This window comes from Mustelus asterias, unplaced genomic scaffold, assembly GCF_964213995.1.
Source record: "Mustelus asterias unplaced genomic scaffold, sMusAst1.hap1.1 HAP1_SCAFFOLD_43, whole genome shotgun sequence".
NCBI lineage: Eukaryota > Metazoa > Chordata > Chondrichthyes > Carcharhiniformes > Triakidae > Mustelus > Mustelus asterias.
In genome coordinates, this window is record NW_027590120.1 from 2,350,337 (window position 1) to 2,365,156 (window position 14,820).

Below are 14,820 nucleotides of genomic sequence, written 5' to 3' on the forward strand. Positions count from 1 at the left end.
AACAACTAGATGATCAATATGAGAGGATGAGCATTTCTGTAATTACAAAAGGAAAATTAGTGGCTGCAATTATCCTGAGATATTCTGCATTGTCTACTTTCTCCAAATGGGCCTGATAACATAGGGTGGGAACGGAATGTTTAATGTTAGTGTTTGTTGTTGTTTCTGTGCTGAATGTAAGATTCTGTTTCAGAGAAGAAGGTCGAATATTGGATGGTCAAGACTGCTCGTTGTCCTTGGAGGGTCATTTTTCCTGAAATTTCTTGAACTTTGTGGCTTTATCCCGAATATTAGACAGATGGGTGAGCGTTGTCCGCCCCAAAGGACAGTAAGTGTCCCGTGTGTATATTTGTGTGTGAGTAAGTGTATCCATGTGTGTATCATGGAGTAAATCTGCGTATATCCTCTGTGCATGTACCTGTTGATATACGTGGGTTTCTGTGCGTTGAGAAGATGTCCGTTTGTGTGTGACTGCGGGAGAGAGTGTGTGGGCCTCTGTGTTTAGCTGTGTGCTGCTTTTCATTAACTGTACTACAAGCCTTCCCCTCCAAACAAACAATGTGGTTCCTGAGAATTCCATGGAGTGATTTGAATGATGCAATTCGGAGATTCTCCATCCAGGGTGAAACCACAGGCTGCCCGTGTGCTGTGTGAAACCTGACATTGCAGAGATCCTATTTCTCCCAGAATAACCTGGTGTCTGCTGCTTTCCAGATCCCTTCCTTTCCGCTCATCTGTTTGAAGCCACAAACAGAAAGGTCCAGTTTTCTCCTGGAGTTTGACACAAAGCAGCTTTCACAATGATGCAGAGTTTCAGCCAATGAGGGAGATCCGGGCTCAGCCCCGCCTCTCATTCACTCTGATTGGTTGGAGGACCAGCCGCTCCCGCTCGGTCCTCCAGTTTCGCCCCCTCTTCCTATTGGTCCGGAGCTGCCGTCAATCAGTCCCTGGGCATTGTGTTGTGGAGCATGCGCAATGTCATTGCTGTCCTTGGCGCTTGTTTGTCCCGGAGAAGCGGAGTCAGCGTTAGGCGGTGGCTGGGAGGATTTGGAAACACTTTGTGGATCCGCAAACCCTTCAGAATCATTGTCAGCTCCCTGGTTTGCAGCTGCGGGGCTTCTCCCTCCCTCCCTCCCTCCCGGGAACAGGCCCAGGTTAACGGCCCCATCCTGGCTCAGCCACTGGAGGATGGTTCACATCAGAGGATGGGGGAGGGGGACAATAAATAAGAGGTTACACTTTGGCCTCAAATCAATGAGGACTCTGATCTCTGGGAAGGAAGGAAACCCTGGGAGGTGGGCGGGGAGGATTCACAAACACCCGCTGGAGGCCCCAACATCCCCAATAAGACCCATTGGTTTTATTGTCAGTCTGCAGACAGGAGCTGGAGAACTGAACCCAGGAAGAAGTTTAACAACACCAGGTTAAAGTACAACAGGTTTATTTGGTCGCAAAAGCCACAAGCTTTCGGAGCGCTGCTCCTTCATCAGGTGAGTGGGAATTCTGTTCACAAACAGGGCATATTAAGACACAAACTCAATTTACAGAATAATGGTTGAAATGCGAATACTTACAGCTCATCAAGTCTTAAAACCACATCATGAACTGAACCCAGACAGAGGAGAGGGTGGGAGAAAACTGGGAGTGGAGGAAAGAAATGGTGGAGATGGGTTTGGATTTCAGCCCAGGGAGGAGGGAGAGTGTGTGGGACGGGGATTTACAGATTTGGGGGAACAAGAGAGGAAAAAATGTTCCAGAGAAACTGGAATTGTTCAGAATTTTTATCCAGTTCTGACAGTAGAACATAGAACATAGAACAGTACAGCACAGAACAGGCCCTTCGGCCCACGATGTTGTGCCGACCTTCATCTGAAACCAAGATCAAGCTATCCCACTCCCTACCATCCTGGTGTGCTCCATGTGCCTATCCAATAACCGCTTAAATGTTCCTAAAGTGTCTGACTCCACTATCACTGCAGGCAGTCCATTCCACACCCCAACCACTCTCTGCGTGAAGAACCTACCTCTGATATCCTTCCTATATCTCCCACCATGAACCCTATAGTTATGCCCCCTCGTAATAGCTCCATCCACCCGAGGAAATAGTCTTTGAACGTTCACTCGATCTATCCCCTTCATCATTTTATAAACCTCTATTAAGTCTCCCCTCAATCTCCTCCGCTCCAGAGAGAACAGCCCCAGCTCCCTCAACCTTTCCTCATAAGACCGACACTCCAAACCAGGCAGCATCCTGGTAAATCTCCTCTGCACTCTTTCCAGCGCTTCCACATCCTTCTTATAGTGAGGTGACCAGAACTGCACGCAATATTCCAAATGCGGTCTCACCAAGGTCCTGTACAGTTGCAGCATAACCCCACGGCTCTTAAACTCCAACCCCCTGTTAATAAAAGCTAACACACTATATGCCTTCTTCACAGCTCTATCCACTTGAGTGGCAACCTTTAGAGATCTGTGGATATGGACCCCAAGATCTCTCTGTTCCTCCACAGTCTTCAGAACCCTACCTTTGACCCTGTAATCCACATTTAAATTAGTCCTACCAAAATGAATCACCTCACATTTATCAGGGTTAAACTCCATTTGCCATTTTTCAGCCCAGCTTTGCATCCTATCTATGTCTCTTTGCAGCCTACAACACCCCTCCACCTCATCCACTACTCCACCAATCTTGGTGTCATCAGCAAATTTACTGATCCACCCTTCAGCCCCCTCCTCTAAGTCATTAATAAAAATCACAAAGAGCAGAGGACCAAGCACCGATCCCTGCGGCACTCCGCTAGCAACCTGCCTCCAGTCCGAAAATTTTCCATCCACCACCACCCTCTGTCTTCGATCAGACAGCCAGTTACCTATCCAATCGGCCAACTTTCCCTCTATCCCACACCTCCTTACTTTCATCATAAGCCGACCATGGGGGACCTTATCAAACGCCTTACTAAAATCCATGTATATGACATCAACCGCCCTACCTTCATCAACACACCTAGTTACCTCCTCAAAAAATTCTATCAAATTTGTGAGGCACGATTTGCCCTTCACAAATCCGTGCTGACTATCCCGGATTAATCCGCATCTTTCTAAATGGTCGTAAATCCCATCCCTAAGGACCTTTTCCATCAATTTACCAACCACCGAATGCACTTTAAGGTGGATAAATCCCCTGGGCCTGATCAAGTGTATTCTTGGATCTTTTGGGGGGCTAGGGAAGAAATTGCAGAGGCCCTTGCAGAGATATTTGCTTCTTCTCTTCCACTGGCAAAGTTCTGGAAGATTGAAGCTCATGTTGTTCCGTTGTTTAAGACGAGTAGCAAAGAGAAGCCTGGTAATTGCAGGCCGCTGAGCCTGACATCAGTGCTGGATAAATGACTGGAGAGAATTCTGAGGGACAGGTTCAGTGGTCGGCATGGACCAGTTGGGCCAAGGACCTGTTTCTGTGCTTTATTGCTCTATGGCCAGTGCTCCATTTATTATCGGTCTTTATACTTCGAACAAGCTTTCTCTCATACTCAAATTTTTTCTCCCTTATCATTCTTTTCATCATTCTTGGCCATTTTTAATATTCTGACCAGTTGTCTGACCTGCCAGTCACCATTGCACAATTGTATTTGTTAGAGTGGGCCAAGGCTGAGGCAGCTGTGTGATATATATTTTAAAAAGAGAATAGACCAACGTTTCAAGTGTGGATGACCCTTTTGTCAAGAGTTCTCCACAGATGCTGTCAGACCCGCTGAGATTTTCCAGCATTTGCTGTTTTTGTTTCAGATCGCAGCATCCGCAATATTTTGCCTTTAAATGTATTTATATATCCTTGTGGACTGTGTTAACAAATGAATTACTGACTGATATATAAAGCATCATGGGATTTAGCAGGCTTGACCACATTCCTATAGCTATTCAGTCATTAAAGGCACAATCATGGAGCATTAAACTTGCCCAGCAGGGCCTCTCGTATCAGCAGACAGGCAGCTGCTTTGTAAGACAGCTACAAGTAGAGACAAAGTCAGAGATAAGAGTGTCCTGAGAAGAGAGATTCATTGTGAAGGCTCAGGGATGGTTGATGGATGTAGCAATTCTCATTCCCCAAAAGCTGTGAATCCCTGTCCCACACACTCTCCCTCCATTCTCACTCTGCTGTATCTAATATTCACCCTCCCAATTCTCCTGAAGGTGCTGATTCAAGCTGATTGACAGATCCATGTCCTGGACACAGAGAGCTGGAAATCTCCATGCAGGCTCCCAGACAGATATATGTCTATCTGACTGGACTAACAATGTGTGGAATGTACAGACTGGGGGAACAATGGGTGGGGGCGAGGCTCCCGGGTCCGCGCGCCTGAACCCGGAGACGTCACCGCGGAGCAGAGTGAATGCTATTGGCTGATTCAGGCAGGGCTCCATTGTGCCGTCACAATGACTCAGAGGGGCGTTCCCAGCACACAGTGTCCCATTGGCAGCAATATCACCGATTACAGAAGCAAAACACTGCGGATTGGACACCAGCTCAGAGCGGCTGGCGGTCAAAGCCCCGCCCACCCCCCACGTGGGCCCGGGTTCCGCCCCCACATTGTCTACATGCGGCAGATTGACCAATGGCAACCCGTGCAGGACCGGATGGGCGCTGGTCCTCCAGCCAATCAAAGTCCGGGACTTGTATGCATGGCTGCACGCAGCTTCCTCCATTGTTGCCCAGCAAAGCTGCTCCTCTCTGAATGAAGATTGAACTTCAGACAGAACTCATATTGTACTGTATCTACCTTAGATATTTCCAGTCATTCGTCTCTTGCCTATTAGAGTCATTAGTGTTTGGATTTCTTTTCCACAGGGATGAGTGGAGGGTGAGAGTCATTGAATATATTCCAGGGTGAGTTAAACTGATTTTTGATTGATAAAGGCGTCAAGCGTTATGGGGAACAGGTAGGAAAATGGAGAGAAAGTTAAGATGAGGAGGGATTTCCTCACTTAAGTATGTGCGTAGTTTTGGAATTATGCACCCCACGCTGAGGTCGATCAGCCAATTCTCAATCAATGATTGAGGCAGTTCGATGGGCTGAATGGCCAACTGCAGCTCCGATTTCTTATGATTTCTATGTGCTGGAGAGGAAGCAGTGAGCATGGATCTGTCAATCAGCCTCAATCAGCACCTTCAGGAGAATTGGGAGGGTGAATATTAGATACAGCAGAGTGAGAATGGAGGGAGAGTGTGTGGGATGGAGATTTACAGCTTTTGGGAAATGAGGGAGGAAATAATGTTCCATAGAAACTGGAATTGTGTCTTCTGAATTTCTATCCTGTTCTGACAGTGATGGCTTTAATAAACTCATTTTACAGGATATTGAAAGAGGAATCGCATTCCGAAATCTCAAATGTCACGTCGAGATCTGACAGAGTCATATTCCTTGGGAGCTGAATATCATCGGCCTTTGAATCTAGAAGGAGAAACGTTTGTCCAGTCTGTCGATTTGAAAAGATTTCAAACATCAGTGTGACTGGAAAAGCACCAACACACTGCCACACTCGAGTGAGAGTCTTCCAGTGCACTGACTAAAGAGCTTTAACCAGTTACACAGCCTGAATAAATATCACATAATTCACAGCGGGGAGAGACTGTACTCGTGTTCTGTGTTTGAACGAGGCTTCAACTGATTGTCCACCCAAGAGAGAGGCAAGGACACCTGCACCATGGAGAAACCATGGAAATGTGCGGACTGTGGGAAGAGATACAGAACCCCATCCCTGCTGGAAGCTCATCGGCGCAGCCACACTGGGGAGAGGCCGTTCATCTGCTCTCACTGTAGAGAGGGATTCACTCGGTTATCCATCCTGAAGCAACACCAGCGAGTTCACACTGGGGAGAGGCCGTTCACTTGCTCTAAGTGTGGGGAGGGATTCACTCAGGCATCCGCTCTGTGGAGACACAAGCAGGTTCACACAGGGGAGAAACCATTCACCTGCTCTCAGTGTGAGAAGGGATTCACTCGGTTATCCCAGCTGCAGACACACCAGCGAGTTCACACTGGGGAGAGGCCATTCATCTGCTCTCAGTGTGGGGAGGGATTCACTGACTTATCCAGCCTACGGTCACACCAGCGAGTTCACACTGGGGAGAGGCCATTCACCTGCTCTCAGTGTGGGAAGGGATTCACTCAGTCATCCACCCTGCAGAAACACCAGCGAGTTCACACTGGGGAGAAACCGTTCACTTGCTCTCAGTGTGGGAAGGGATTCAGTCAGTCATCCAATCTGCAGATACACCAGCGGGTTCACACTGGGGGGAAACCGTTCACATGCTCTCAGTGTGGGAAGCGATTCACTCTGTCATCCACCCTGCGGAGACACCAGCGAGTTCACACTGGGGAGAAACCATTCACTTGCTCTCAGTGTGGAAGGGGATTCACTCAGTCATCCAATCTGCAGACACACCAGCGAGTTCACACTGGAGAGAGGCCATTCACCTGCTCTCAGTGTGGGAAGGGATTCAGAGTTTCATCCCAGCTGCTGAGACACCAACAGGTTCACGAGTGATTCCAGGGGTTGGATTCTGCTGTTATTGTTTCTGCTCTCAATTACATCCAGGACTGCATTTTGTTCATTCTCACAGTTGGTCAATGGGGAGGGTCAGAGGGTTTCTTTCTGCTGGACTGGCTGGTCTCACAACTTTGCCTCCAGTGGGCTGATGCTCTTTGAGTCTTGTTGTGAATATCTGGTTTCAGATTTCACAAGGATCACAGAGTGACCGGTTGTGAGGAAGTTCAGAGATATTTAGTCAGCATTTCTGTTTGAAACTCCCCAAATGCCCATCCAATTTCCTTTGTAATTGTTTATTGTCTCCACTTCCACCACCCTTGTAGGCAGCGAGTTCCAGGTCATTACCATTCGCTGCACCAAAATATTCTTCCTCACAACCCTTGCATTTCTCACTGTATTGAATAACTGTGTAAGCTGTCTGTATCTGTGACTTGGAGCTGAGAGTTGTATTAGAGTGATGTCTCTGTGATTACTGTATTAGAGAGCTGTGTCAGAGCTGTGACTTTGAGCTGTATCACAGGAGGGTGGTCTTCCAGAGCTTTCTCTGGGGTTGTTCCCTCCAGGTTTGAAACATGAATAAACTATTGTAACATGTCCCTGGGTCTCCTGTGGTTAGTTGGAAGAAATACATCACAACAGGACAATAAGGGAATTGGAATAACTCACCTTGTGTGTGGTTGAATGGAATATATCAATCTAGTGTCCACCTACATTCCAGTGAAAGGCTGGAATGTGTAGATGGGATGAATAAGTTGATCACTTTCTCTGGGAGATATTTACATCCTTGTCCATGAACTTTGTTTTAAAGAAATCCACATTTGAAAGCCCAGCCACTCAATGAAACATCAGCTCCATAACGGGAAGATAAGAAAGACAGACACTCATTTTGAACTTTTCATCAATACATCTGAGAGTTAAGAATGTGTGACATGATTTTGGGATACCGGAGTGAGTGTGTAGATGTGATTTGTTACATGTGAAAAATAGCAAGCCTAAATTCATGGTGAGATGGAGTGAAGAGCGGGTCCCAAACACACACAGCTACTTGAGACACAACAGGAGATGAAATGGTTAATGTGGCCAGGGGATTGAGACAACATTGTGACATCATCAAGGCACTGACACACACTCCAGAGAGAAACTGAGTTCAAAACAATCAGGATCCAATTAAACACACTGCACATGCTCACAAAGTGAGGAAAATTACAGTAAAATGGGTCATATTATAGATTGGGACAATTGAGGTCTTGGGAGAAATAATACTGAGTAAGAACTGTCCACAGTTGGACAGGGGTAAGGAGAGAGCTGGAGAATCTTTTACATCCATGTTGATCTGTTGATTGAAGGACCTGTCCTAACGTACAAGTAACCGAGAACTCACGGTGTTCCTTCAGGAGAAAAGTTTGATTAGATGTTACCCCAGGTGGGACCAGAATAGAACTCGAAAATAACGGAGTGAAATTGAGTGAGGGGTCAGAGAGAAAGTTCTCCTCCCCCTCAAGGTGTGGACTGTAAGAATCCTGGGGGACCCCCTACTTTGGGTTTTCTTGCTAATTAGTGAATATGATATTCGATTCTATGACTGGCTGTGCATTTATTTTGAATTTGATTGTTACACTTCTCCTGTTTTTATTCCTGTTGTGATTACGCTCTGGGCAAGGATGGTTGACAGGTGACAGGATGGGAAGTTGTGGTTTGGGTCATTGACCAAATGTTTTATTGATCCGAAAGGTGTAAAAGGGGCCAAACTTCAGCAGAAATGCAGCAGAGCTGAGAACAGACGACTTGCTGTGTGGGAGCAGGGAGATAAACAGCTCCCAGAGGACAGAGAAAACAGGAGTGCCTTGAATCCTGGATGACACCTGTGTGTCAAGGCCACCATGTTTTCACTGCTTGGCATGGGAATGCTGACTCCCTGAACCAGGGACGGAGCGTGGGAAGACAATTGTTTGAGAGTTTGACGTGGCTTGGGCAAGTACAGATGGTTCAATGACAGGTTTTGTAATTGGTTCATTCAAATGTTAGCCGGGCAATGATTGGGTTAAATCAGTCTCCATAGACTTTGTGATGTAACAAAGTATAAGAGGGGATTCCCCGAGCACAGAGATTTGTCGAGGTTTTACATATTGCATTGACTGGTGCCATGGCATCTGGTGCAGAGCAGGGAGCATTTCCGTGGAGATGCTGCTTCTACCCAGAGTGTAATGGTAATGCTGCTGCACTTTGATACGACTGCTCAGACATTAGCCTGTGTCAGCTCTTATTGATACTGAATAAAATCTAACCACTGTCACCAATAAGAGTTATCACTGGGAATCATTTCAGAGTTTGGGAAAAGGGGAGAAAGGGTTAATTGATTCCCTGAACCCCATTTTCTAACATCACTGAGTCAAAAATAAAATCCCATCTCCCCCTCTGGCTCCTTTGCCAATTACCTCAGAGGGACTCACTTTCTGTTAAAGAGCCTGCCAACCCCTCTCACCCACTTTCCCTAAAGTGCATCAATCTCATCAGGAAAAGTCCAAAACAATCAAATATTTTTACTGACAAAAGTTTATTAATGAAACAGAACATGGTTAAAACAAACAGAAAATGACTTGAGGATCAAAGACAACCAGAGTAAAGGGATGTTCACAATGTTCTGGACACAACTGGATTCTCTTCAGCTCCTCTGTCCCCTGTTCCTGTGACTCCCCGCTTTGGACACAGGGACACTGAACCCCGGGGGTCACGTCACCATCAGCCCCGGTCACCTCCTCCGGTGCCCTGATTGGTTGGAGGCCCATTTCCCAGTCAGTTCTCCAGCAGCTTCCTGTCTCTCTATTAGTGCAACGCCCAGGGCAGTTTCCAAACTGGGGCGCAGGCCTCGTTATTCTCAGCTAAATTCAGCCCTCAGCTCCGTCGCCTGGCTGTCATTGACATGAGCAATAGAGAGACAGAAAGGTGCCCCAGGCTCAAATGGGAAGTCAAAACTTGTGGGTCTAAATCAACACTTCAACATTTGTCAGTCAAATCCATGTTATTTACACTGGGGGTTTTTATGATGAGATTAACTGAAGTGTTCGGCTGGTCAGCAAGCTCGAGAAGCACTGATTCCAGATTGTTCAATACTTCTGTCTTGAATCACAAAAGATTCTCACTTTATTCCCTTCCTGAACTGAATTCCATCATCCTGAACAGCTGTGGGTGTCGCCTCTCTGTGTAAACTCCTGCCCCTTTTTATAAGGCTCTCTCATTCCTTATTGTGGGTCAATTCTTAAATGGTTGAGGATCGCTCTATGATGCAGTGAGTGTTTATCCGGTCAATCAATGTTTCTGATGTCAGTCACAACGTCCATCGTTACTTTTCACCTGTTTCTTACTCTGTGTTTTATAAAAATAAAGTTTTAAATTTTTTACAGAATGGTCAGCTTTCAGGTTTCTGTAGTTCGTGATGAGGTCATCCAAAGGTCAAAGCCTTTCTCTTTTCTCCTTCCTGTTTAACTGAGGGTCTGTGGAATATTCCATTCAGGGGGAGGTGGTGGGAATGTCGCTGGCCGAGTAATGCAGAGACCCAGCAAAGGATCCGGGGACAGGCAGCTGGTGGGATTTGAATCCAGTGAATCAATCTGGAATTATATAAAGTTAGTCTCAGAAACGGTGACCATGAAACTATCATCCATTGTTGTAAAAACCCATCCGGTTCACCCTCTTCATGCTCCCTATCAGGGAGGGAAATCTGCCATCCTTACCCGGTCTGGCCTACATGTGAATCCAGACCCACACAGCAATGTGGGTGACTCTTAACTCCCCCTCTGAAATGGCCGAGCAAGTCACTCCGTTCAGGGGCAATTAGGAGCTGAGCAACGTGTGCTGGGGCTTTGCCAGCAGTGTCCACATCCCAGGGAAGAATAAAGAATATTCCACGGAAAGTGATGGGTGATTTGAAATGAATTGAAAGTAGGTCAGGAGGTGCTCGTATCGTCCAGAGCTGCTTTTCAATGGATCCTCCTGTTTAAAATAAAAACACATCAGTGTGCTCCTTTCCCAGACACACTGACCTTGGAATATCACAATGCTGTTTTTAAACATTCCTATGTTAAAGAATCAGTCATTTAGAATTGTGAAACAGACAGAAATTGAATGTTCCTTTTTTCCTGGGATCCTCCTGTGCCTGGCACCGGTGTCCTGAACAAGGTTATTAACATTCTCTGGGTTAAAGGTTCCTCCTGGTTCTTGCTGTCTGTTGTGTCCTTTGTCACAGTCGGTACCAGGACATTTCTATTGAAAGGTTGTTAAGAAATTCCAGTGAATTCCAGCCCCTTGTGTAACGTTCCATTTGGTGTGCGTCAGATTCAGAGATGTCCACGTGTGTGTGAAAAGGGTTCTGGGTAAGGGTTTTAGCCCTTCTTTCCCCGTTAGTAACAATGAGCCCTGTATTCAATTCTAAAGTATAAAGTCCTCATTAGATATCAATTCTACCTGTTATCTACATTTCACCAACCAGTCTATATTTTCATCACAGGACTGCAGTGGGAGCACCGTCAACATCTTACTGACTTGATTGATTTTATCGGGGAGGTGACGAAGGTGATCGATGAGGGTAGAGCAGTGGATGTTGTGAACATGGATTTTAGTAAGGCTTTCGACAAGGTCCCTCATGGTCGGCTCATCCAGAAGATTAAGATGCATGGGATTCACGGTGACTTGGCCACTTGGATTCAGAATTGACTTGCCCATAGAAGTCAGAGAATAGTGGTGGAGGGTGTTTTTCTGGCTAGAGGTCCATGACTAGTGGTGTTCTGCAGGGATCCGTACTGGGACCTGCGCTATTTGTGATATATATCAATGACTTGAATGAAAACGTGGATGGGTGGGTTAGCAAGCTGGCAGACGACACAAAGCTAGATGGAGTTGTAGATAGTGTAGAAGGCTGTCAAAGGATACAGTGGGATGTAGATCAGCTGCAGATATGAGCAGAGAAATGACAGATGGATTTTAATCCGGGCAAGTGTGAGGTGCTGCACTTTGGGAGATCAAATATTAAGGATAAGTGTACAGTTAATGTACAGAGGGATCTTGGGGTTCAAGTCCAGAGCTCCCTGAAATTAGCCACACAAATATTTAGTCACTAAAGAAGGCATATGGCATGCTTGCCTTTATTGAGTACAAGAGTCAGCATGCCATGTTGCAGCTTTATAAAAGTTTGTTTGGGCCGCGCTTAGAATATTGCGTTCAATTCTGGTCGCCACATTACAGAAAGGATGCAGAGGTTTTGATGAGGGTGCAGAAGAGGTTTCCCAGGATGCTGCCTGGACTGGAGGGTGTGAGCGACTGACAAACGAGGGTTGTTTTCTCGAGAGCGGTGGAGGGTGAGGGGAGACCTGATAGCAGTCTATAAAATGAGAGACATAGAATCTTTTCCCCCAGAGTTGATATGTCTAATACCAGGGGGCATGCACTTAAGGTGAGACAGGGAAAGTTCAAAGGAGATGTGAGAGGTAGGTTGTTTTACACAGAGAGTGGTAGGTGTCTGGAACACGCTGCCAGGGATGGTGGTGGAGGCAGATACGATAGGGGCGTTTAAGGGGGTTTTAAATAAGCACATGAATATGCAAGGAATAGAGGAATATGGACCAAGGGCAGGCAGAAAGGAATAGTTTAATTTGGCATCATGTTTGACACAACATGGTGAGCTGAAGGGTCTGTTCCTGTGCTGTACTGTTCTACGTTCTATTTGTGATCTCCATTTAGAAAAAGGAAATAGAGGCACTGGAGAAGGGGCAAGAAAGATTCACAAGAATAATCCCAGAACTGTAATCACTTGTGAACTCACTGGTGTTTCACCAAGTTTGCTGACTGAGTGAATCCCTTCCCAGTCAGAGCAGGTGACCAGCCTCTGCCTGGTGTGAACTCACTGGTGGGACACGAGTCCCCGAGAGCTTTTGAAGCCACGCCCACATTTAAAGAGTCTCTCCTGGGTGTGATGATGTTGTGTCTGGGCAGGCTGGATAACTGAGTAAATCCTTTCGCACACACCGAGCAGGTGAATGGTTTCTCCCCGGTGTGAACTCACTGGTGTTTCAGCAGTGTTGGTGATATTCTAAACCTCCTTGAACAGTGAGAGCAGCTGAACGGCCTCTCCCCGGTGTGAATGTGCTCGGGGATCATCAGTTCCTGAGAGCTTCTGAAGCCGGCCTCTCAGGCACAGCATTTAAAGGGTCTCTCCTTGGAGTGAGTGGCTTTGTGTCTCAGCAGGATGGATGAAGTAGTGAATCCCTTCCCACACACAGAGCAGGTGAATGGTCTCTCCCCAGTGTGAACTCGCTGATGTTCCCTCAGGCTGGATGACCTTTTAAACCTCTTTGAGCAGTGAGAGCAGCTGAACGGTCTCTCCTCAGTGTGAATGCGCTGGTGGGACACCAGATCCTGAGAGCTTTTGAATCCGCTCCCACAGTCAGAGCATTTAAACGGTCTCTCATTAGTGTGAGTGACTTTGTGTCTGCGCAGGTGGGATGAAGTAGTGAATCCCTTCCCACACACCGAGCAGGTGAATGGTCTCTCCCCGGTGTGAACTCGATGGTGTTTCAGCAGGCTGTATGATGTTCTAAACCTCTTTGTGCAGTGAGAGCAGCTGAACTGTCTCTCCTCAGTGTGAATGCGCTGGTGGGACATCAGATCCTGAGAGCTTTTGAATCCATTCCCACAGTCAGAGCATTTAAATGGTCTCTCATTGGAGTGAGTGGCTTTGTGTTTCTGCAGGCTGGATGACTGACTGAATCCCTTCCCACACACAGAGCAGGGGAACGGCCTCTCCGCGGTGTGAACTCGCTGGTGTCTCCGCAGTTCGGATGAAGTTCTAAATCTCTTTGTGCAGTGAGAGCAGCTGAACGGTCTGTCCTCAGTGTGAATGCGCTGGTGGGACATCAGTCCATGAGAGCTTTTGAATCCGCTCCCACAGTCAGAGCATTTAAAGGGTCTCTCATTGCTGTGAGTGAGATTGTGTCTGCACAGGTTTGATGAATGAGTGAATCCCTTCCCACACACCGAGCAGGTGAACAGTCTCTCCCCGGTGTGAACTCGCTGGTGCTCCCGCAGGTGGGATGATGTTCTAAATGTCTTTGTGCAGTGAGAGCAGCTGAACGGTCTCTCCTCAGTGTGAATGCGCTGGTGGATCATCAGTTCCCGAGAGCTTTTGAAACCACTCCCACAGTCAGAGCATTTAAAGGGTCTCTCATTGGTGTGAGAGAGATTGTGTTTCTGCAGGCTGGATAACTGAGTGAATCCCTTCCCACACACAGAGCAGGTGAATGGCCTCTCCCCAGTGTGAACTCGTTGGTGTCTCTGCAGATTAGGTAAGTCAGTGAATCCCTTCCCACACACAGAGCAGGTGAATGGTCTCTCCCCAGTGTGACTGTGTTGATGAATTTCCAGCTCAGATGGGAACCTGAATCCCTTCCCACATTTCCACGGTTTCTCCATGGTGCGGGTGTCCTTGTGACTCTCCAGGTTAAACAATCAGTTAAATCTCACACAGAACACGGGTACAGTCTCTCCCCACTGTGAATGCTGCGATGTATTTTCAGGCTGTGTAACTGGTTAAAGCTCTTTCCACACTCAGTGCACTGGAACACTCTCACTCGGGTGTGTGTATCTCAGTGCATTTCTAGTCACAGCGATGTTTACAATCTTTTGAAGCCAAGAGGCCAAACAAACATTTCTCCTGCTCGATTCAAAGGCCGATGATTTCAGGTCCCAAGAAATCGAGTCACTCTGTCAGATCTCGATGTGATGTTGGAGATTTCTGTCTGATTTCTCCTTGTCTAATATCCTGTAAGTCAATTTAGAAAAAACATCGCAATTCAGAATACGATCGAAATTCAAATCTACATTTCTAGTTTCTATGGAGCATTCATTAAAGACACAGTCATGGAGCATTAAACCTGCCAAGCAGGGCCTCCCGTATCAGCACACAGGCAGCTGCTTTGTGAGACTGCCAGCAGTACAGACAAGTCAGAGATAAGGGTGTCCTCAGAAGTGGGATTCATTGTGAAAGCTCAGGGACGGTTGATAAGATGCAGCAATTCTATGATTCTAATGAACATTCTTTCCCCTCTCATTCCCCAAAAGCTGTGAATCTCCATCCCACACACTCTCCCTCCATTCTCACTCTGCTGCATCTAATATTCACCCTCCCAATTCTCCTGAAGGTGCTGATTGAGGCTGATTGACAGATCCATGCTCACTGCTTCCTGTCCAGCACAGAAATCAGAACAAATAGGAGCTGCAGTCAGC

The 14,820-nt window shown here is 46.8% G+C and overlaps 1 protein-coding gene across 1 annotated transcript in view; it reads left to right on the plus strand.

Moving 5' to 3' along the window:
* The window catches only part of LOC144482884 (uncharacterized), a 33,042-nt gene extending 26,499 nt beyond the window's left edge, over positions 1 to 6,543 (plus strand). Inside the window, 1 exon segment of the mRNA XM_078201722.1 lies at positions 5,710 to 6,543. Within this exon segment, the coding sequence (XP_078057848.1) occupies positions 5,710 to 6,543 (834 nt within the window).
* The last annotated feature ends 8,277 nt before the right edge of the window (positions 6,544 to 14,820 follow it).